The 23,893-nt window shown below is 41.4% G+C and overlaps 1 protein-coding gene across 7 annotated transcripts in view; it reads left to right on the top strand.

Annotated features, from left to right (window-relative positions):
- NR2C2 (nuclear receptor subfamily 2 group C member 2) overlaps window positions 1-23,893 on the top strand; it is a 113,218-nt gene that overhangs the window by 54,206 nt on the left and 35,119 nt on the right. For all 7 annotated transcript variants that reach the window (XR_011461895.1, XM_070359303.1, XM_070359298.1 and 4 more), the window contains one exon: window positions 19,578-19,688. Coding sequence is in view for 6 of the 7 variants with exons in the window: in XM_070359298.1 (XP_070215399.1) it covers window positions 19,578-19,688 (111 nt within the window). In the remaining variant the exon portion in view is untranslated. The remainder of the gene's footprint in view (window positions 1-19,577; window positions 19,689-23,893) is intronic.

Genomic DNA, 23,893 nt, shown 5'->3' with positions numbered 1-23,893 from the left:
ATTCAAAGGATCTGAAATGGGTAGAATTAACTTACAGAGCAGTAATAGACTCAGCCAGAATTCTAAATGTTCATTATTAAAGACGGATTTAATTCCTGTGCACTGACAAAGTGACTGGCCAGCCTTTTTTTAATCAGAAATAAACAGAGCTAACAGATGGTGTAGGTGGATGCTGGGCGATACATTCTGTAAGGTTTAAGCCTCATCACACTCTCTCCTGTCTTAACCAAGAGAAAACTAATTGATATGAAGCATTTTGTCAACTAAAAATCACTATGAGAATATTGCATTCTGGGTTTGGGGTTTTTTTTTTGGTCTTTTTAAAATAATGTATTTTGGGCTGTGCTAGGTCTTGGTTGCTGAAGGCAAGCTTTCTCCGGTTGCGGCAAGTGGGGCTACTCTTGGTAGCTGTGTATGGGCTTCTACTGGCTTCTTGCGTTGCCAGGCACAGGCTGTAGGCACACAGGCTCAGTGAGCGGCTCAGGAGCCCAGAGCACGCGGGCCTCAGGAGTTGGCTCGCGTGGGCTCGGTTCTTGTGGCTCCCAGGCTCCAGAGCAGGGGCGCAGTAGGTGTGACGCACAGGCCTGGTTTCTCCACAGCGTGCGGAGCCTTCCCGGGGCAGGGACTGAGCCTGGGTCCCTGCAGTGCCAGGAGGAGTCCTGTCCACTTGCGCCACCGGGCAGTCCCATTCTGTTGTCTTTCTGTGGTGAACTTTTTGTTGGTGAAATTAATGCTTATGAAAGAAAAAGTTTTTCCTAACCACCCCAATAATTCATCATGCTATGCTTTATAAAATTTATAAATTTTATAATTTATAAAAGAGATATAATTCACTTCCCATACATTTCACCCCTTTAAAGTGTACAGTTTAGTAAGTTTCACAAGGTTGTACAGCCATTACCACTATCTAATTCTAAAACATTTTCATCATTTTAAAAAGAAATTCCATTGAATTCCCTGGCTGTCCTATGGTTAGGTCTCTGCACTTTCACTGCCAGGGGCCTGGTTCAGTCTCTCACTGGGGATCTGAGATGCACCAAGCTGCTGTTTTTGTTAGGGGGCTATCTATTAGACGTTATTGCCCCTTCCCCGTCCTTTCAGTGCCTGAGAACCACTGATGTACCTTCTGTCCCTCTGCGTTGCCTACTCTGGACTGTTGTGTAAATGAAATTATACAATACATGGACTTCTGTGGCATGCTGCACATGTTCATCCGTGGTGTAGCATGTACCAGTCTGAAGTCCTTTTTATTGCCAAAGAGTACTCGATTGCATGCATACACCGTGTTTTCTTTATTCATTCATCAATTAGCAGATACTCGATTGTTTTTACTTTTGAGCGATTATGAATGATGCTGATATGAACATTTCTGTACAGGATGGTTGTAGATATATATTTGCCTTTCTCTGGAGTATATACCTAGGAGTGCAGTTGTAGGTTCACATGGCCACCTTTGAGAATTGGCCAGACTGTTTGCAAAGAAGGTCTACCACTCTGTATTCCCTCTAGCAGTGTACTAGAGTTCCAGTTTTTCTGCATCCTTGTCAGCACTTGCCATTGTCCATCTTTTGGATTGTAGTCATCCAAATGGGTGTGAAGTGATGTCTTGTGGGTTTAAATTTAATTTCCTTAGTAACTAATGATGTTGAGCCTTTCATATGCTACTGGTCATTTGTATATCTTCTTGGGAGACATTTCCATTCACCTCCTTTGCCTCTTTTTTAAAAAAGTATTAAGTTGTTATAAATAGCTCTTTATAGTCTATATGTACATGTCCATGTATTAGGTACACTATCTGCAAAATTTTTCTCCTATTTTATAGACTGTCTTTCCACTTTCTAAATCATATCCCTTGAAGCACAAAACTTTAATTTTGATGGTGGCCACTTCATCTATTTTTGTTGTTGTTGTTGTTGATTATGCTTTGGTGTCATATTGAGGGAACTATCACCTAATCCCAGTTCACAAAGAGTTACACCTATATTTTCTTCTAAGAATTTATAGTTTTAGCTCTTACATTTAATACTTTGATTCATTTTGAGTTAATTTTTCCTGTTTTTAAAATATGAAATATAAAATTTACTACTTTATGTATACAGGTCAGTAGTATTAAATACACTCATAATGTTGTGCAGCATCCACCACCATCCATCTCCATAACTTCTCTTCATCTTGTAAAACAAACTTTGTATCCATTAAACACTAATGCCCATTGCCATCTCCTCTTTGAACCACCACTCTACTCTCTAATCTCTAAGAATCTGACTACTCAGTGTTTCACTAAGTGAGTATGTGCTAACTCACTTCAGTGGTATCTGACTCTGTGATCTTATGGACTGTAGCCCACCAGGCTGCTCTGTCCATGGGATTCTCCAGGCAAGAATACTGGAGTGGGTTGCCATATTCTTCACCTGGGGATCTTCCCTATCCAGAAATAGAACCCATGTCTCTTCAGTCTCCCACCCTGGCAGGTGGATTACCACTAGTACCACCAGGGAAGCCCAAGGGTCACCACTCTTCCTTTCTGTCTCGAAGAATTTGACTACTCTCAATATTTCACCTACGTGAAATTATACAATAGTTGGTTGTCTTTTTGTGAGTGGCTTATTTCACTTAACATAATGTCCTCTAAGTTCATCTGTGTTGGACCATGTGCCAGAATCTCCTTACTTTAAAAAGCAGAATAATATTCCATTGTATGAACATGTCACATTTTGTTTATCTGTACACGGACACTTCGGTTGCTTCCACCTCTTGACTTTCATGAATCCTGCCGCTGCAAATGTGTGTACAAATACCTCTTGGAGGCACTGCTTTCAATTCTTTGTTTTGATAGTAGCCGTTACACTGAGTATGAGATAGCATCTTGCAGGTTTGATTTTTTTTTAATTTCCCCAATGAATTGTGATGTTGATCAACCTTTCATGTGCTTATTGGTTATTTGTATATTTTCTTTGGAGAAATGTCTATTCATATGTTTTGCCTATTGTTAATCAAGTTGAGTTTTTTTTATGTTGCTAAGTTTTAGAAGTTCTTGATATAATCAGAGGTTTATACCTTGTCAGATACATGATTTGCAAATGTTTTTTCTCATTCTGTAGTTTGCGTTTCCACTCTGTTCATACTGTCTTTCGACGCACAAATATTATAATTTCTTTGTGTGATTTCTTTTTCCCCTTTAGCTGCCTGTGCCTTTTGTATCGCATCATGAAATCGCTGCCGAATCTAGTGGTGTGGTGACTTTTCTCCTAGGTTTTCTCCTGAGAGTTTTGTAGTTTCAGGTCTGACGTTTAGGTCTTTGATTGAATTAATTTAGGTCTCTGATTGAATTGATTCTTGTGTATGGCATGAGGTAAGAGCCCAGCTTCATTCTTTTGCATATGGATATTGTTTTTCTAGCACTTTTGTTGAAAAGAATGTTTTTCCTCCCGTTGAATGGTCTCAGCTCCCTTGTCAAAAAATTGTTTAACCAGATATGCAACAATTTACTTCTGGAATGTCTTTTCCTTTGGTCTATATGTTTGTCTTTATGCTAATACCATGATTTTGTGACTAAAGCTTTGTAGCAGGTTTTGAAATCATGAAACCCAAGTCCCCCAACTTTGTTCTTTATCAAGGTAGTTTTGTCTATTTGGGATCCCTTGAAATTCCATACGAAGCTCAGGATGGGTTTTTCCATTTCTGCCAAAAAAAAAAGACGAAGATTGGGACTTTGATAGGAACTGTATTGAACCTGTAAATCACTTTGGGAAGTATTGACATACTAGCAGTGTTAAGTCCTTCAACCCATGAACATGGAAAATGTTTCCATTTATTCCTCTCAGCAGTGTTTTGCAGTTTTTCATGTACAAATCTCTTACCTTTTAGGAGCTTCCCTCAAAGCTCAGTCAGTAAAGAGTCTGCCTGCAGTGCAAGAGACCCAGGTTCAATTCCTGGGTGGAGCAGATCCCCTGGAGAAGAAAATGGAAACCCACTCCAGTATTCTTACCTGGAGAACCCCATGGACAGAAGAGCCTGGCAGGGGTTGCAAGAGTCGGACACAACTGAGCGACTAAGCACACACTTACCTTTTACTTCTTCTTTTCTCACTTGGATGCCTTTTCTTTCTTTTGCTTGCTTCATTGCTCTTGCTGGAACTTCCAGTACAGTGTTGAGTAGAGAAGGTGAAAGCAGGCATGCTTGTTACACAGGAAAAGTTTTCAGTCTTTGACGACTGAGTGTGGTATTGACTCTGGGTTTCTCCTATACGGCTTTTATTAAGTTTAGATAATTTGTTTCTATTTCTAGTTCATTGAGTGTTTTTATCGTAAAAGGATGATAAATTTTGTCAAATGCTTTTACTCCTTCTATTGAGATGATACTGTGGGATTTTTCCTTCATTGTGTTAATGCCATGTGTTATGATGATAGATTTGTGTATGTTGATCCAGTATCTTTGCCTGGCTGATAGCAGGACAGTGCTGGCCTCAATAGAATGAGTTAGGAAGTGTTCCGTACTCTTCAGTATTGTGGATGAGTCTGAGAATGCTGCCTTAAGTATTTGGTAGAAATGACCAGTGAAGCTGTTGGGTCCAGGGTTTTCTTAATGAGATCTTTTGGATTGATTCATTCTCCTTAGTAGTTAATGGTCTATTCATGTTTTCTGTTAATTCGTGCTTTAGTCATGGTTGCTAAGTCGCTTCAGTCGTGTCCGACTCTGTGCGACCCCATAGACGGCACCCACCAGGCTGCCCCGTCCCTGGGATTCTCCAGGCAAGAACAGTGGAGTGGGCTGCCATTTCCTTCTCCAATGAAAGAAAGTGAAAAGGGAAAGTGAAGATGCTCAGTCGTGTCCGACTCTTAGCGACCCCGTGGACTGCAGCCCACCAGGTTCCTCCATCCATGGGATTCTCCAAGCGAGAGTGCTGGAGTGGGGTGCCATTGCCTTCTCCCTTTAGTCATGGCAGGTTTGTTAATTTCATCTAGGTTATCCAATTTGTTGGCATACAACTGATCATAGTATTCTTTTATAAACTTTTATATTTCTATAGAATTGATAATAATCTCACTTTTGTCTCTGATTTCAGAAATTTGAAATCTCTTTCTTTCCCCTTAGTCCATCTAGCTAGGTTCAGTTCAATTCAGTCGCATCTGGCTCTTTGCAACCCCATGGACTGAAGCACGCCAGGCTTCCCTGTCCTCACCAACTCTCAGAGCTTGCTCAAACTCACGTCCATTGAGTTGGTAATGCCATCCAACCATCTTATCTTCTGTCATCCCCTTCTCCTCCCGCCTTCAATCTTTCCCAGCATCGGGGTCTTTTCTAATGAGTTAGTTCTTCGCATCAGGTGGCCGTAGTATTGGAGAGGGGGGGATCTCCTTGCAGTCCAAGGGACTCTCAAGAGTCTTCTCCAACACCACAGTTCAAAAGCATCAATTCTTTGGTGCTCACCTTTATTTATGGCCCAACTCTCGCATTCATGCATAAAACTACTGGAAAAACCATAGCTTTGACGAGATGGACCTTTGTCAGCAAAGTAATGTCTTTTCTTTTTAATACACTGTCTATGTTGGTCATACCTTTTCTTTCAAGGAGCAAGCGTCTGTTAATTTCTTGGCTGCAGTCACCATCTGCAGCAATTTTGGAGCCCAAGAAAATAAAGTCTGACACTTTACATTGTTTCCCCATCTATTTGCCATGAAGTGATGGGACCAGATGGCATGATCTTCGTTTTTTGAATGTTGAGTTTTAAGCCAACTTTTTCACTCTCCTTTTTCACTTTCATCGAGGCTCTTTAGTTCTTCTTCACTTTCTGCCCTAAGGGTGGTGTCTGTCATCTGCGTATCTGAGGTTATTGATATTTCTCCTGGCAATCTTGATTCCAGCTTGTGCTTCATCCAGCCCTACATTTTGCATGATGTACTCTGCATGTAAATTAAAAAAGCAGGGTGACAGTATACAGCCTTGATGTACTCCTTTCATGAGTTGGAACCAGTCTGTTGTTCCATGTCAACTACTGCTTCTTGACTTGCATACAGATTTCTCAGGAGGCAGGTAAGGTGGTCTGGTATTTCCATCTCTTGAAGAATTTTCCACAGTTTGTTGTGATCCACACAGTTAAAGGCTTTGGCATAGTCAATAAAGCAGAAGTAGATGTTTTTCTGGAACTCTCTTGCTTTTTCGATGATCCATTAGATGTTGGCAATTTGATCTCTAGTTCCTCTGCCTTTTCTAAATCCAGCTTGAACATCTGGAAGTTCACAGTTCATGTACTGTTGAAGCCTGGCTTGGAGAATTTTGAGCATTACTTTACTAGCGTGTGGGATGGGTGCAGTTGTGCAATAGTTTGAACATTCTTCTTCAGTTTTGTCCATTTTGTTGATCTTTTCAAAGAATCAGCTTTGATTTGTTGATTTTTTATATAGTTTTCTTATTATAAATAATCTTTATTATATCCTTTCTCTTGCTAACTTTGAATTCGGTTTGTTCTTTTCTTTTTTACTCTAGTTGTAAAAGTTAGGTTATTTGTTTGAGATTTTTCTTCTTTTTTTAAAAAATCATTTGTAGCTCGTAAGTTTCCCACTTAACACCACTTTTGCAAATTCCCTAAGTTTTGGTATGTTATGTTTTTGTTTCCATTCATTTCCAAGTTTTTTATAATTACCTTTATGGTTTCCTTTTTGATTCATTGGTCATTGAAGACTGTGTTGTTTAATTTCCACAAATTTGTGATTTTTTCCAGTTTCCTCTTATTGGCAATCTCTAACTTCATTCTGTTATGGTCAGAGAACACTTTGTCTGATTCAGTTCAGTTCAGTTGCTCAGTCATGTCCGATTCTTTGCGACCCCATGAATTGCAGCACGCCAGGCCTCCCTGTCCATCACAAACTCCCAGAGTTCACTCAGACCCACGTCCATTGAGTCAGTGATGCCATCCAGCCATCTCATCCTCTGTCGTCCCCTTCTCCTCCTGCCCCTAATCCCTCCCAGCATCAGAGTCTTTTCCAATGAGTCAACCTTTCGCATGAGGTGGCCAAAGTACTGGAGTTTCAGCTTTAGCATCATTCCTTCCAAAGAAATCCCAGGGCTAATCTCCTTCAGAATGGACTGGTTGGATCTCCTTGCAGTCCAAGGGACTCTCAAGAGTCTTCTCCAACACCACAGTTCAAAAGCATCAATTCTTCGGCACTCAGCTTTCTTCACAGTCCAACTCTCACATCCATACATGACTACTGGAAAAAACATAACCTTGACTAGACAGACCTTTGTTGGCAAAGTAATGTCTCTGCTTTCGAATATGCTGTCTAGGTTGGTCATAACTTTCCTTCCAAGGAGCAAGCGTCTTTTAATTTCATGGCTGTAGTCACCATCTGTAGTGATTTTGGAGCCCAAAAAATAAAGTCTGACACTGTTTCCACTGTTTCCCCATCTATTTCCCATGAAGTGATGGGACTGGATGCCATGATCTTAGTTTTCTGAATGTTGAGCTTTAAGCCAACTTTTTCACTCTCCGCTTTCACTTTCATCAAGAGGCTTTTGAGTTCCTCTTCACTTTCTGCCATAAGGGTGGTGTCATCTGCATATCTGAGGTTATTGGTATTTCTCCCGGCAATCTTGCTTCCAGCTTGTGTTTCTTCCAGTCCAGCGTTTCTCATGATGTACTCTGCATATAAGTTAAATAAGCAGGGTGACAATATACAGCCTTGACGTACTCCTTTTCCTATTTGGAACCAGTCTTTTGTTCCATGTCCAGTTCTAACTTGCTTCCTGACCTGCATATAGGTTTCTCAAGGGGCAGGTCAGGTGGTCTGGGATTCCCATCTCTTTCAGAATTTTCCACAGTTTATTGTGATCCACACAGTCAAAGGCTTTGGCATAGTCAATAAAGCAGAAATAGATGTTTTTCTGGAACTCTCTTGCTTTTTAGATGATCCAGTGGATATTGGCAATTTGATCTCTGGTTCCTCTGCCTTTTCTAAAACCAGCTTGAACATTTGGAAGTTCATGGTTCACGTATTGCTGAAGCTTGGCTTAGAGAATTTTGAGCATTACTTTACTAGCGTGTGAGATGAGTGCAATGCACTGCCTTTCTTTGGGATTGGAATGCAAACTGACCTTTTCCAGTCCTGTGGCCACTGCTGAGTTTTCCAGATTTGCTGGCGTATTGAGTGCAGCACTTTCACAGCATCATCCAAAGGATTTGAAAAAGCTCAACTGGAATTCCATCATTTCCACTAGCTTTGTTGGCAGTGATGCTTCCTGAGGCCCACTTGACTTCCTGTCTTTTAAAATTTGCTGAGACATAAGTTTTGGCTGCATTTATGGCCCATGCTGGAGAATGTCCCTTGTGTACTTGAGGAGAATGTGTATTTGTTGTTTCATGGTAGAGTGTCCTGTTATAGTGTGTCCAGTCTCGTTAGTTTCTCTTGTGTTAAGTCTTCTCTTTCCTTATACATCTTCTGTCTGATGGTTCTGTTCCTTCTTGAGATTGCAATATTGAAGTCTCCAATTATTATTGCAGAACTGTCTATTTCTTCCTTAAGTTGTATCAGTTTGGACTTCATGTACTTTTCTGGTTATTAAGTGTGTAACTTTGTGATTATTATATCTTCTTGCTGTGTTGAATCTCTTATTAGTATCCTTCTTTGGCTTCCCTGGTGGCTCAGAGGATAAAAGAGTCTGCCTGCAGTGCAGGAGACCTGGGTTCGATCCCTGGGTTGGGAAGATCCCCTGGAGAAAGAAATGGCAACCCACTCCAGTATTCTGGTCTGGAGAATCCCATGGTTGGAGGAGCCTGGCAGGCTACAGTCCATGGGGTCACAAGAGTTGGACACGACTGAGCAACTTCACTTTCTTCTTTCTTTCTTCTTTGTCTCTTAAACCCTTTTAAAGTTTAAAGTCTACTTTGTTTGATTTTAGAACAGCTACCTCTGCTCTCTTTTGGTTTTTGTTTGCATAAATTATCTTTTCCCTTCCTTTCCTTTTCAGTCTGTTTGTGTCTTGGGTTCTAAAGTGAGTCTCCCAGGCAGCATGCAGTTGAAACAGAATGTCTCAACGGTGTTCCGCCATTCTCTCTCTTGATTAGAGAGTTTTATTGATTTGCATTTAAAATATTTATGCATGCGGAACTTCTGTCATTTTGCTCTTTGTTGTATATATGCCTTCAGCTTTTCTGTCCTTCATTTCCTGCATTCCTATCTTCTTTTATATTTAGTTGATTTTTTAGTAGTGAAATGTTTAAATCACTTCTCATTTTCTTTTGTACCTATTCCATGGCTGTTTTCTTTATGGTTACCATGAAGGTTACATATAACATCCTAAAGTTGCAAATTCACACTAGTATGAACTTACACCAGCTTAATTTCACTCACTGTCAAACGTTTTTCATTTACAGCTCCGTCCCTACCTCTTTCAGTAGTTGATGTCACTGATTACATTTTTATGCCCCAAAGCATAAGCTAATAATTCTTTTTAAATACATTAGTCTCCTTAATTATGTAGAAAAAAAGATTCTGAGTTTCATACCAAAGATATAGCAATAGTATTTACAATAATTGAAGGTTTTTTAAGTGTATTTTTAGGAAGCAAAAGGCCCAGTGGTGAACCGTTGCCACAGTGACACTGGCGTTTTATGATCGCCACGTGTTTACATGTGTTGGCGTTCTTGTTTCCCAGGGTCCTACCGTCTTTCCTTTCTCCTCGCAGGTCTCTCTTGAACGTTTCTTGCAGGGCAAGGCTAGTGATCACAAATCCCCTTAGCTTTTGTTTATCTGCAATGTCTTGGTTTGTCTCTCACTTTTAAAAATATTTATTTACCTGTTTATTTCAATTGAAGTATGTATGTGTGCGAGTGCTCAGTCACTCAGCTGTGTTTCATTCTTTGTGACCCCTTGGACTGTAGCCCACCAGGCTTCTCTGTCCATGGAACTTTCCAGGTAGGAATACTGGAGTGGGTTGCGCTTTCCTTCTCCAGATCCTCCAGACCCAGCGATTGGACCTGGGTCTCTGTGTCGCCTGCACTGGCAGGTGGGTCCTTTAACACTAGCGCCACCTAGCTGATGTGCAGTGTTGCGTTCATTTCTGCTGTACAGCAGTGTGACTCAGTTATACATGTGGTTTATTATGGGATATTGAATATAGTTCCCTGTGCTACACAGTAGGACCCTGCTTATTTTTTGTGTATTGTGTGTGTGTGTGTGTAATGAAAGATTTTTACATATTAGATACAGGGAAGTCATTCTGTTTTATGCATGAGTTAACTTGAATTTTATACTCAGTAGAATAGCCTGTTCGTGGCCTATCAAACATGCATTGTATATCTGCCTTAATTATTAAAAAGAAAAGGTCACATTGACCAGAAGAATGTCCATGTTAAAAATAAAGATTAAATTCCTGTCTTCTTGGATTGCCATTGCTGGTTCTCCTTTGATGATAAGACTCTCTTCCAAGGTGCCAAGGCCTTGCCGACTTGCTGATCTCTGATCCACGTGGGGTTTTGTTTGTTTTTGTTCTTAAACCTTGAAGAAATATAATGTTCTTTGTTTTGACAAGATGCAGAACTCTGCTTGGCAGCCATGCTTCTCCAGAGGAGCTGGTCAGAGTAATCTGGGAAGCTGGCCTCTGGGCTGGTCTTCAGTTTGGCTCACAGAAAACGTTTCTTATTATAGAGCATTTATTGGTTATTTTTATTGACATTTGTATTTGCTAATCCCAGAGTCCTAACTTGTGCCCTTCCCCTTTGGTGACTGTAGTCTGTTTTCTGTGTCTCTGATTTTGTTTCTGTTTGGTAAATAAGTCCATTGGTATAGTTTTAAAAGACAACATATAGGTGATATCGTGTGCCATTTGTCTTTCTCTCTCTCTCTCGGCTTAATATGATAACCTCTGGGTCCATCCGTGTTGCTGCAGACGGCATCATTTCATTCTTTTCCCCCATTCTTTTTTATGGCTGAACTGCATGCCACTATATACACACCACATCTTTGTCCACCCATCTGTCGGACATTTAGGCTGTTGCCATGTCTTGGCTATTGTAAGTGGTGCTGCCATGAACATTGGGGTGCATGTTATCTTTTCCAGTTAGAATTTTCGCCAGATTTATGCCCAGGAGTGGAACTGCTAGATCATATGGCAGCTCTGTTTGTTTTTGTTTTTGTTTTTTCTTAAGGAACCCCACACTGTTCTCCGGGCTTCCCAGGAGGCGCTAGTGGTAAAGACCCACCTGCCAGTGCAAGAGATGTAAGAGGCGTAGGCTCGATCCCTGGGTCGGGAAGACCCCCTGAGGAGGGCGTGGTAGTCCACCCCAGTGTTCTTGCCTGGAGAACCCCATGGACAGAGGAGCCTGGCGGGTACAGTCCATAGGGTCACACACAGTCAGACACGACTGAAGCGACTCAGCACACACGCATGTACTGTTCTCCATAGTGGCTGTGCCGGTTTACACTCCCACCAAAGTGTAGGAGGGGTTCCTTTTCTGCAAACCCTCTCCAGCATTTGTTATTTGTAGACTTTTTGACCATGGCCATTCTGACTGGTGTGAGGTAATACCTCATTGTTGTTTTGATTTGCATTTCTCTGATAATTAGTGATGTTGAGCACCTTTTCATGTGTCTTATTTGCCAACTTGTGTGTCGTCTTTGGAGAAATATCTAGGTCTTATTTTTTAATTGGGTTGTTTGCTTTTTTTGTTACTGAGTTGTATGAGCTGTTTGTATATTTTGGAAATTAAGCCCTTGCTGGTTACTTATTTGCAGGCATTTTCTCCCAGTCCACAGGTTGTCTTTTCATTTTGTATATGGTATACTTTGCTGTGCAAAAGCTTGTAAGTTTTATTTTTATTTCTGTTGTCTTGGGAGACTGAACTAAGAAAACTATGCTATGATTTACGTTACAGAATGTTTGGCCCGTGTTCTCTTCTACGAGTTTTATTGTGTCATGTCTTATATATGTCTCAGCCATTTTGAGTTTATTTTGTGTAGGGTGTGAGGGAGTGTTCCAGCTGCTTGCTGAAGAGGCTGGCTTGTCTTCGTTGTGTATTCTTGACTCCTTTGTCTGAAATTAATTGACAGTAGATGTGTGGGATTATTTGGGCTCTCTGATTTTGATTGCTGTAGCTTTGTAGTGTTACCTGACGTCTGGGAGGGTTAGCTTCCAGCTTTGTTCTTTTCTCTCAGGATTGCTTTGGCAATTCTGGATCTGTTATGATTCCATAAAAATTTTGGAATTTTGTAGTTCCATGTAAAATGTCATGGGTAATTTAATGGAGAATCCCTTTAAATCTGTAGAGTGCTTTGGGTAGTATGGTCATTTTAACAATATTCTAATCCAAGAATATGGTGTCTTTCCATTTTTTTGTATGCATATTCCTTTGTCAGTGTTCTAAAGTTGTCAGCATATAAGTCTTTCACCTCCTTGATTGAGTTTATTCCTATTCATTTTATTTTTTAATGTGGTATTTAAAGGAATCTTTAAAAAGATTTTTTCCCTTTCTGCTATTTCATTGTTAGTGTAAAGAAATGCAACTGATTTATGTGTGTTAATCTTGTATCCTGCTACCTTGCTGAATTCGTTTATCACTTCTGGTAGTTTTATGTGGAGTCCTTTTATACCTGGTATCAGATTGGGTGGCACCTAGTCTAAGACTCATGGCTCCTTAATAAGGCCATGACACCTTTATACCCAATAGTCCCTAATCCTTATATACTTCTGAAAAAAAGACCCCCAGACAGCAGCTGGTTCTCACTCTCAGATTTAAAAGATGCCTTCTCTTTCATCCCATTGGCACCAGAATCACAATACTTGTTGCATTGAAGTAGAACTCCTCATCAGTACCCCCTCAGTAGCTGACCTACCCCAAGGCTTTATTAGCCCTCATCTTTTGGAGCAGGCTCTAGCCCAGGATCTACAAGACCTAACTCTTGAGGGAGGAACATTTATTCACTATATTGATGATCTTTTGATTTGCTCCCCCACTCAGTCCCACACCATTATATACACCACTCAAGGTCCTTAATTTCCTGGCTTATTGGGGTTACAAAGTGTCCAAATCTAAGGCCCAGTTGGTACAACAAGTGTCCTATTTGGGGATTATTTTTACCCCTGGTAGATGCAGCCTTCTGGCAGATTATACACAGGCAATACCCATCTACAGATTCCCACTACCCATAAACAACTACAAGCATTTCTGGGCCTAACCAGGTACTGCAGAGTCTGGGTACCTAACTGTGGTCTCATGGCACAGCCCCTTATATCAAGCATTAAAAGATAAGGAAGATCAGATACCCCTCAAACGAGAACCAGTCCAGCAGGAGCCGTGGACACTTTAAAAAGCCTCCTCCACAGCACTCCCACTTTGGGTCTACCGAACCTTTCCTAACTGTTCTGACTCTGCACCCAGAAAACAGGGAGTGCGGCCTTAGGAATCCTAACCCAAAGACTGGGAGAAACCACACAGCCAAAGCCTGTCTCTCCAAACAGCTGGAGTCCACTGTGAAGGCTGGCCTCCCTGTCTTAGGGTGCTAGGAGCACTGTCCCTTGTAGCTGAGGGAGCACGGAAATTTACTCTGGGAGCCCCATTCAGGTTCTGATTGCTCACCAGGTTACCAGACCTACTAAATGATCACAAATTTTCAGATAGCAAATTCTTTTATTTGAAAGCCCACAGATATGTTTGAGTATTTGCAAAACTTTAACCCCACAACTTTACTGCCCATACCAGGAAAAGATGACCCTACTCAGACTTGCTCTGAGATCCGGATAGTTTCTCCCAGTGTCCACCCAGACCTCTCAGACCAACCCTTAGCCAATACTGATTAAATCTGATTTACTGGTGGAAGCAGTTATATTATGGAGAAGACAGTGGCACCCCACTCCAGTACTCCCGCCTGGAAAATCCCATGGGCGGAGGAGCCTGGTGGGCTGCAATCCGTGGGGTTTCGAAGAGTCGGACACGACTGAGTGACTTCACTTTCACTTTTCACTTTCATGCATTGGAGAAGGAAATGGCAACCCACTCCAGTGTTCTTGCCTGGAGAATCCCAGGGACGGGGGAGCCTGGTGGGCTGCCGTCTATGGGGTCGCACAGAGTCGGACATGACTGAAGTGACTTAGCAGCAGCAGCAGTTATATTACAGAAGGAAAACACAAGGCTGGATACACTGTTGTGTCCCTTTATGGGAATATTGAAGCCCGAATTCTAGCCCAGGTGACGTAGGGCTTCCCAGGTGGCTCTAGTGGTAAAGAACCTGCCTGCCTGTGCAGGAGCCATCGAGACTCGGGCTTGATCCCTGGGTGGGGAGACAACCTGGGGGAGGGCGTGGCAGCCCACTGCAGTGCTCTCGCCTGGAGAATCCCTCAGATGGAGGGGCCCTCGGGCCGCCACCCATAGGGTCGCAGAGAGTGTGACACGGCCGAGTGACCGAGCATGCATGCGGGCATGTTGGGTACGTATGTTAATGAGTATAATATACCTTCTTGTATTGATCCTTTTTTTTAATCATTATGCAGTTTCCTTCTTTATGTTTGTTTTCGGCTTTTGTTTTAAAACCTGTTTTGTCTGATATGAGTATTGTTACTCCTGCTTTCTTCTTCTTTCTGTTTGCATGAAATTAGATTTTCCATCCCCTTACTTTCAACCTATATATGTTCTTTGCTTTAAAGTGGATCATTTGTAGGCAGTATATTGTAGCCTCTTGTTTTACTATCTGATCTGGCACTTTATGTCTTTTGATTGGAACTTTCAGTCCATTGACATATAATGTCATTGTTGATAGATATGTATGTACTGCCATTGTAAACCTTGTTGTCCAGTTGATGTTACATTTCTTCTTTTCCTGTTGTGGTTTGATGGTTTTCTTTTATATTATGCTTGTGTTTTCTTCTTTGTGGTTTTTGTGAATATACTGTATGTTTTTGATTTGTGTGTGTGAGTCTCTCAGTTGTGTCTGACTCTTAGTGACCCCATGGACTGTAGCCCACCAGGCTCCTCTGTCCATGGGATTTTCCAGGCAAGAATACTGGAGTGGGTTGCCATTTCCTTCTCCAAGGGATCTTCCAACCCAGGGATCGAACCCGGATCTCCTGAATTGAAGGCAGATTCTTTACCATCTGAGCTACCAGGGAAGCCCCCATTTACTTTAGACTGGTATTCATATATATTCCAAACATATTCTAAAAAACAAACAAAACCTGTTTTCTTACCTCCCACACATTTTATGGTTTTGATGTCTTTTATGTCTTCATGTTTATCCTTTTCTTGTTTGTTGCAGCTATTTTCACTTTCACACAATTGTTTTAAAATGTTTTAATCGGTCTACTGGTTTGTTTACACTATCTACTTTCTAGTTGCATTTTTCTCTTTCCTGTAGGTTCTTCCTTCTTTCCAAGTTATTTAACGTTTTTTAAATAGTTTATTTTAGCTGCGCTGGATCTTCATTTTCCTGTGCAGGCTTCCTCTGCTTGTGGTGAACTGGGGCTGCTCTGCGTTATAACGTGCAGGCTTCTCTTGTGGTGGCTTCTCTAGGTGTGGAGCACAGGCTCTCGGCCTGTAGACTCGGAGTTGCCGCGCGCAGGCTCTGGAGCGCCAGCCCGGTAGTTCCGGTGCACGGGTTTCGCTGCTTCATGGCATGTGGAGTCTTCCCATATTGGGGGTTGAACCTGTGTTCCTCCTTTGACAGGCAGATTCTTACCTACTGTACCACCAGGGACGGCCCCTTCTTTACTATTTAGAGAAGACCTTTTGGTATTTTTTTAAGAGTAAAAGTTTAGTCTTCCTGTATTATTTTAGTTTTTGCTTGTCTGAGAAATTCTTTATCTCTCCTTCTCTTCTAACCTTGCTGGGTAGAATGTCATAGGTTGCAGGTTTTTCCCTTTCAGGATTTTGAATTTGTCTTTGTCACTTCCTTCAGGCCTGCAGTATTTAGTAGAGAAATCAGAGGATAGCCTTATGGGACTTCCCTTTTAACCCCTCCTCCCCTCCCCCCCCTTTTTTTTTGCAGCCTTTAGAATCCTCTTTATGTTTTGCCATTTTAATGATAACCTCCCTCGCCTTTGAAGGACTGTTTTGCTGGGTATAGGATTTTGGATTGACATATTTCTTTTCTTTGAGCACTTTGAATGTATTAGCCAACTGTCTTCTGGCCTTCAAAGTCTCTAAAGAGAAATTGGCAAATAACCTAATTGTGGATTTTTTGTATGTGACAATTTGCTTCTCTTTTAAATGCTTTCAAGATTTTCTCTTCTTGTCTTTTGAAACTTTGCTTATAATGTATCTTGATTTGGGTCTCTGTGAGTTCCTCATATGGTGAGCTTGGATGTTTATGTTCATGTCTGATCAAATTTGGGCAGCTTTTCAGCCACTGTTTCTTCGCGTGCTCTGCCCACACCCCTCTCTCTCTGATTCCCACAGTGCTGCTGGTCTCACTGCTGGTATCCTGCAGGCCTCTTTGGCACTGGTCACTTCTCTCCCATCTTTTTTCTTTCTGTTCCTCAGATTCACTAAATCCCATCAAGGTTACTGATTCTTTTGCTTACTCGAATATTCCTTTGAATCCCTTTAGTGAATTTTTCATTTCAATTTCTGAACTTTTTAGCTCCAAAATTTTTTTGCTTTCTTTCTAGATTTTCTGTTGCTTATTGGTATTTTGATTTTGTTCATATATCATTCTCTGACTTTTCCACATCTTCCTTAGTTCAGTCCTTATTTAGTGCATTTGATGTGAGATCTTTTTCAGATGTAATTTTTGTTAATTTTTTTTTTTCCTTTGACTGGGCCATACTTTTATTTCTTTGTATGCCTTGTGATTTTGTTGTTGAAAACTGGACATATGAATCTAATAATGTGGTAACTCTAGAAATCAGATTCTCTCTCTTGCCAGGTATTTGCTGGTTTTTGTTAATTTGTTTTTATTGTAAGCACTTTCTGTAAGCAACATCCTGACATGTAAATTTAAGGTCTTTTCTAAACATGTGTCTTTCCCTAAGCATGTGTAGTTACTTTCTAATTTTTCCTGTAATGCAGTTAGTTTGAAAGTCTTTGTCTGTAATGTCTAATTCCCAAAAGAAGAAAAAAGAGAAAAGGGGGTGGTGGGAGAACAAACCAGTCTTTTAAGTCCCCTGGAAATCACTTTAGTAGAGATGGGCATTGGCAACAGTAGGAGGAAGTGCAAAGACCGTGGATGCCACCTCCTTGTCTGCACCTCTGGGATCAGAAGCAGTCAGCAATTGGCGCACGGGTCCCCAGTTTTGGAAGACAAGGACCCTTTCTGCCACCCTGGCTCCCAAGGCTGTGTGCAGGCTGCTTCCGGAGTGTGTGCACAGTTCCCTGCTCTGGGGTAGGGGCGGGGACAGGTAGCTGCACTGTTGTGCTAGGAGCTGGAGTTGACCAAAATTAACCGCACTGTATCGTCCAAGTCTTCCCCCGGAAATTGCAAGCCTCCATTGGACTCTGGAGTTCCACAATAGTCCCATCAGACAGTTTCTGAAGTTTGTGATCTAGATAGAGAGACAGATTCCTGGTGCTTCCTACTCCACCATTTCCCTAGAATTCTCTCTCTTGAATTAATTGTTTTTTATATAATAGGAGTGAGGTGTCCAGTTTCATTCTTCTATTTTTCCATCACCATTCGTTGAAAATGCTCTTCTTTCCCCATGGAGTTATCATGGCACTTTTGTCAAAAATCATCTGACCATTGATGGAAAGGTTAGTTTCTACGCTCTTTGTTCTGTTTTATTGCTCTATTAGTCTATTTTTATGCCATTGCCACACTGTTCCAATTACCATTGCTTTCTAATAGGGGCTTCCCAGGTGGCAGAGAACCGGCCTGCCAATGCAGGAGACACAAGAGACAAGTAAGTTTTGAAACCAGGAAGTTCAGTCCTCCAACTTCGTTCTCTTTCAAGATTGTTTTGGCTATTCTGGTTCCCTTGCATTTTCATGAATTTTAGGATGAATTTATCAATTTATGCAATACATGCAGCTAGAATTCCAATAGCAACTATATTGAATCTATTGATCAATTTGGGTAGTATTGACATTTTACCAGTATTAAGTCTTCTGATCCATGAACACAGATGTCTTTATGTTTATTTACATCTTAATTTCTTTCAACAGTGTTTTGTAGTTTTCAGTATACAAATGCTGTATTTTGTTTGTTAAACTTATTTCTAGGTATTTTCTTGTGTTTGATGTTATGGTTAGTGGGATTGTTTCTTTAATTTTCTGAGTGCTCTTTGCTAACGTATAGAAAAATAACTGATTTTCATATGTTGATTTTGTATTCTGCGACCTTGAAACTCATTTATTAGACCTAGTAGTTTTTCTGTGGAGTCTTCTGGATTTTCTGTATAAAGGATCATATTATCTGCTAATAGGGATCGTTTTCCCTCTTTCCAGATCTTGCTGCTTTTGTTTCTTTTTCTTTTCTAACTGCCTTGTCTAGAAGTTGCAGTATGATGTCAAGTGGACATGGGAAAGTAGACTTCCTTGTCTTGTTCCTGATCATTGGGAGAAGGGTTTTAGTCTTATATCATTAAGCATTATGTTAGCTATATTTTATAAAGACTTGTTAACAGGTTGACATATCAGTACTTCTTAGTTTGTTGAATGGGGTGTTTTTTTTTTTTTGTAATCATGAAAGAGTATTGAATTTTGTCAAATGCTTTTTCTGTCCATTGAGATGATCATTTGACTTTTGTCCCCTTCTAAGGTGTATTTTATTGTTTGATTCATATGTTGAAGCAACCTTGCATTCCTGGGATAAATCCCACTTAGTCATAGTGTATGGTTCTTTATATGGTTCTGGATTCATTTTGTTTGGATTTTGTTTCAGATGATTGCATCTTTATTCATAAGGAATATTGATCTGGGTCTGTAGTTCTCTTGTGATCATCTGTCTGGTTTTGGTATTAGGTATTATTGGCCTCATAGAATGAATCAAGAAGTATTTTCTTCCTCCTCCTCCTCCTCCTCCTATTCTTCTTTTTTTTTAAGTTTGAAAAATATTGGTTCATAACATACTTTTATTCAAAGAAAAATAATACCTGATCACTTCAGGTGTCCAAGTGACTGTTCTGAACCTTGAACCTTTACTTTGATGGGTACTGACCTTGTGTTACTGATGAACTTTTTCAAGTTTCACCCCGTGGGGTGGGAGGTTGCCAGGCTCTTTGACAAGTACTAATAATGGTAGTTTACAGTGTAATTCTGGTTCTGTTTGCCATCCTCAGCAGTACTGTGAGAGCGTTTCTTCTGAAAACTGTCATCTCACAGGAGTGCTTTATAGCTGGCTTTGTAGACAGTGGGGGAAAAAAGTTCAAAGATGATTTCTAAGAAGTTATTTTGGTAGCTTTATATTTAATTGATGCTGCACAGAGCAGACCTGAAAATTCCTTTCATTTTTTCTTGCATTTTCAACATTAGAAACAGCTGTTTGAGCTGGTTTTCAGGATCCTTCTGGAGAAGCGTCTCGTTGATGCTTTGTCATCCTGAACTACACATTTTGTCACTCGGAGCCACAGTGAAACCAAGGGGCGAGGTCCTCAGACGCCCACTGGGAACCTTTCTGAGCCCCCTTGTGATCCAGCCCGCTTCTCGCCCACAGGTACCACGTACACAGACTTCTCGGCCGGAATCTCCAGGGATGACCAGCCCCTCCCCGCGCATCCAGATAATCTCCACTGATTCTGCGGTAGCCTCACCTCAGCGCATTCAGGTACCTCCCCAGTCCCCTGGGGTCCAGCCACCCACCCTCCCTGAATCCGTTCCAAAAACAGAGCTGCCTGAGGGTCTCAGGAAGGAGCTGTGCTTCTTAGGCATCCAGTGTAGTGCAGTCTCATTTATGTTTTAAAATGTAAAAGAAGAAAGAGTTTACATTTGCTAAACTAACTTACTTTTAATCTAAAAGTCTGAAGTGTCACTTCAAACTATTGGAATGAAGTACCGTTTTATAACTTTTGAACTTCAGAACTGAGAGGCAGCATGTCCTAGTAAACTAGCAGTTAAGAGCGTGGACCCCGCTTGAAGTCAGATCCCAGTGCTCCACTTTATCGCTTTCCTAACATCTCAGTTTTTTCATTTAGAAAATGTGCATAATAGTAGTGCTTACCTCATAAGGTTATTAGGAAAAATCAGTGGATATTGCTTGTAAGATGCTTAAAGCGGCGCTTGGCACATGATAATGTTCAGTGTGTCCTCGTTATCTATAATAACTATTTGGCACCCCACTCCAGCAGTCTTGCCTGGAAAATCCCGTGGACGGAGGAGCCTGGAAGGCTGCAGTCCATGCGGTCTCGAAGAGTCGGACACGACTGAGCGACTTCACTTTCACTTTTCACTTTCCACTTTCATGCATTGCAGAAGGAAATGGCAACCCACTCCAGTGTTCTTGCCTGGAGAATCCCAGGGATGGGGGAGCCTGGTGGGCTGCCATCTATGGGGTCGCAGAGAGTCGGACACGACTGAAGCGACTTAGCAGTAGTAGTATCGTTCCTGTTAACTATTTCATATTCACTTATGGGAAGGTTAGCCTTCCCCAGGGCTCTGAGCCTGCCTCTGGCTCACTGAAGAAAGAGAAGATATGTGTATTGAAATCATGACCAGCAAGCAGGAAGAACGGGAATGCTGATGACTCAAATTAGATTCATAGTTACCTCAGAAGGCTGAATCAGAAGACCAAACCAAAGCACGTGAGCAGAAATGAATGGCAGAAAAAGCACTAAATATGTAACAGAAGTCTGAGAAAATACCAGGCAGCCAGGTATTCAAGTGAATTAGTTAAGGATCGCTTTCATTTTCAGTTTGCTTACTTTAAGCTAAGTAAAAGTGAGCAGTAAGCTGTAATAAGAAGATGGTTTCTGTAGTGTTTCCCCATTCTTAAAAGTGATTTTATGGATTGTTAAAAACTAAGCATAACAGAGTTGTATTAAGGAAAGTGAAGTGAGTTGTTAAAAATTATATTTCCATCATGCCTATTTTACATAAGTTAATCATAAAACGGAAGTTCATATACTTGTAATTTTTTTCACTTCACACCAAGTAGGACACACATATCTGAGTGTTTGGAAATTCAGAAGTTATTGGTCCAATGAGGTTTTACTATTCTTCAGAATTAGAAACTTTATGTAGCTAAGTTATTTTTTCTTTCACTTTGTTCTTATTTGCTGATTGTGACTTGAAAATGAGTCCTTTATAGTTTAATGTAGTAGGTATTAGGATCCTGCCTACATAACTCTCCCAGGTTTGGAAAAGGGACTAACTTTGTATGTTTAACTATGGCTGTTACATTGTGGTTTCAAAGCCATCCAAGGGCAGGTGAGAGCATAGAACACTCCCCCAGAAGACTCCAGCTAGTCTTGGAGCTAGTGTATATTTCGAGAGAGAGTGTACAGCCCCCTGTATTGGTGTAAGAAGAATCCTTGTTTTCTTAGGGGCTGTGCGGGCATCCCAGTTCATCCAGAGGGGTATTCCCATGCCCTGGCGCTTGGTCCGTGGTTCCACCACTGTCCTGGCTAGAATGCAGGTTCTTGAGCCACAAGTCTTGTAGAATGGATCTGTGGTGTTGTGCTTTCAGTTTCTCTAGGGAAAATAACCCCTTAACATGAGTTTTATGTGTAGTAAGTATAGCTGAAAATCTTTTCATTGTGAACTGTCAATAAAATTGAATATACTTTGCTTGAACTGAAGTGTGTTTGAAAGTTTGGTATTTTAAAGAAGAGTTATGGTCATAACCAACGTAAGTTGGTTTCTAGTTCTTGATGTTGGCGCCGATGTCTTCTATGAAGTTTTCCTTTCTAGCCCTGACTTAAGCGTTGGATCTCCAGCCCATTGTGGGGAAAGAGTTCATTTCCTGATGTTTTAGTGAGTAATCAGTGCTCTGACCTAGATAGTAGCTCTGTGATAAGTTTGTGAGGGAAGATTATTCAATAAGGATGGCAAGCTGTGCAACATTTAGAAACTTTTGGCTCTGAACGGAACGGACTTTAGGAGTAAATCCTGTGTCTCCTCAGTTGTGTGACCCGGGGAAGTTTCTCTAACATCCGTAACTGTCAAGTGGCGATAGTGACAGTGCCTGTTTGATGGCGCTGTAAACAGGCTAAGAGGTAGTGCCCGTAGCCTATAGGGAGTAGACGGCAATAGGGTTAGCATCTGTGTTACGGTTTTTTAATGTTGTATTTCCATACAAGTTCAGAAGTTCCATACAAGTAAGGAAAATAATACATAGGAATCTTGTATTCCCTTTATACAGATTCACCAGTTTTTGCTGTAACATTCTGAATGTATGTATGATGTATGTTTTTCTGAATCATTTGAGAATAAAAATAGAGACATCACGCTGCTTTGCCCTGGATACTTCTGTTGCATTTGCTATGGAGAATGACATTCTCCTATGTATTTACACTACAGTGATCAAAATCAGGCAATTTAATATTGAAACAAGCCATTATCTAATCCATAGTCCAAATTCTAAAATTCATCAGTTTTCTCAACCAAGTCCTCTATAGTTGTTTTTTCCCCCATCCTAGGATTTCTTTTTACTGTTTTTAATAATGACAGCAAAAATCAAGGTGCCAGTCAGCACACGACCAGCAGCACATCCAGTCGTGCAGACCAGCAGAGGGCTGCCCCGCCGGTGGGTCTGTGTCACTGCTACATGTCAGCCCACTGGTTGCAGAAGGGCTTTGCGACCACGTGGGGAAGAGCGACGCTCCCGGTGTGGGGAGAGGCGGACTTGTGACTGGGTGAAGAGCTGTGGTGTTTTGGGGATGCAGAAGTCCCGTGCAGAAAGTGTGGGAGGAAGAGGGTGGCGGCAAGAGGGAAACACCGGCTTATCTGAGAAGGAGGCCTCACTGGAGCAGTCCAGTCACAAAACCTAGCTTTTCGGGAAATTTCGTGAGTTTCCATCATATGCAGTCTTTCTAGGCCAGTGGTTTTCAAGCTCTGTTCTTTATTACTTCCAAGATTATGCGCATATTACGTTCAAATGTCATTTTTTAATCCAGCTTTTAAAGTGATCTGTTGTTGTTCAGTCACGTCTGACTCTGCACACCAGGCTTCCCTGCCCTTCCCTATCTTCTAGAGATTGCTCAGTTTCCTGTGCATCGAGTCAGTGATGCTGGAGATTAAAAGAGAAACACTTAGCACAGTACGCACCAAAGTTGGCGTGCTGGGGGTCACTGCGCTCACTGCACGCCGCCTTCCTTCTCTCTGGGGCGGGTCTTGGCTTAAAGCTTCTTTTCCACCTGTGGATTTTAAGGTGTCCCTGAGCTATTCCCCCACACTCTCCATTTCACATTTATGTTTTCAGTAGAGCATAATTGTACTTATTGTTTGACTGAAGGAAATGTTTAAATTTAAGCTTATGAAATACATTTATATGATATGGTGCTTTTTTATCTCCTCTATTTTTTGGATGTTTCACCTGTTACTAGAAAAGACTTCTCTTGTTTTTTAGAAGTTTGGAATCTGCATTACGTTCCCCAGGGGAGTGCATCCCAGGCTCCTGCAGCTTCCTTCCCTCGGTCTCTTCCATCAGCTCTGTATTCCTGCGCGTCGTTCTTGAGCTGCCGGTGCCTGCTGTCTGTCCTTTCTCCATCCGCAGCCTCTGGTGCTTCCTCTCTTGCTCTGCTGACTCTGGTGGCTCCTCTCAGGTTCTCATAGGAGTTGTTTGTATGTGTTGAATGGGTAATAGATACACACCGTAACTGAGTCATACCAGAGAAAGTAGAAGACGAGTCTCCCTCTCCACGTCTCTCCCAAGAATGGCCACTGTTGCCATATTGCTTAGTTTTTCAGAGTTGGCCTGCACCGACACCCGTGAGTGCACATGTGAGCAGCACAGCATAGTTCACGCGCCTGCCACGCTCTGCCCGCACTGCTCTGCGCTTTACTCTTGGAGTAAAGTGGTACAAATAGAGCCTC

The sequence above is a fragment of the Bos mutus genome, chromosome 22, assembly GCF_027580195.1.
Source record: "Bos mutus isolate GX-2022 chromosome 22, NWIPB_WYAK_1.1, whole genome shotgun sequence".
NCBI lineage: Eukaryota > Metazoa > Chordata > Mammalia > Artiodactyla > Bovidae > Bos > Bos mutus.
The sequence above is the reverse complement of the archived record's forward strand: the minus strand, read 5'-3'. Positions and strand labels throughout refer to the sequence as shown.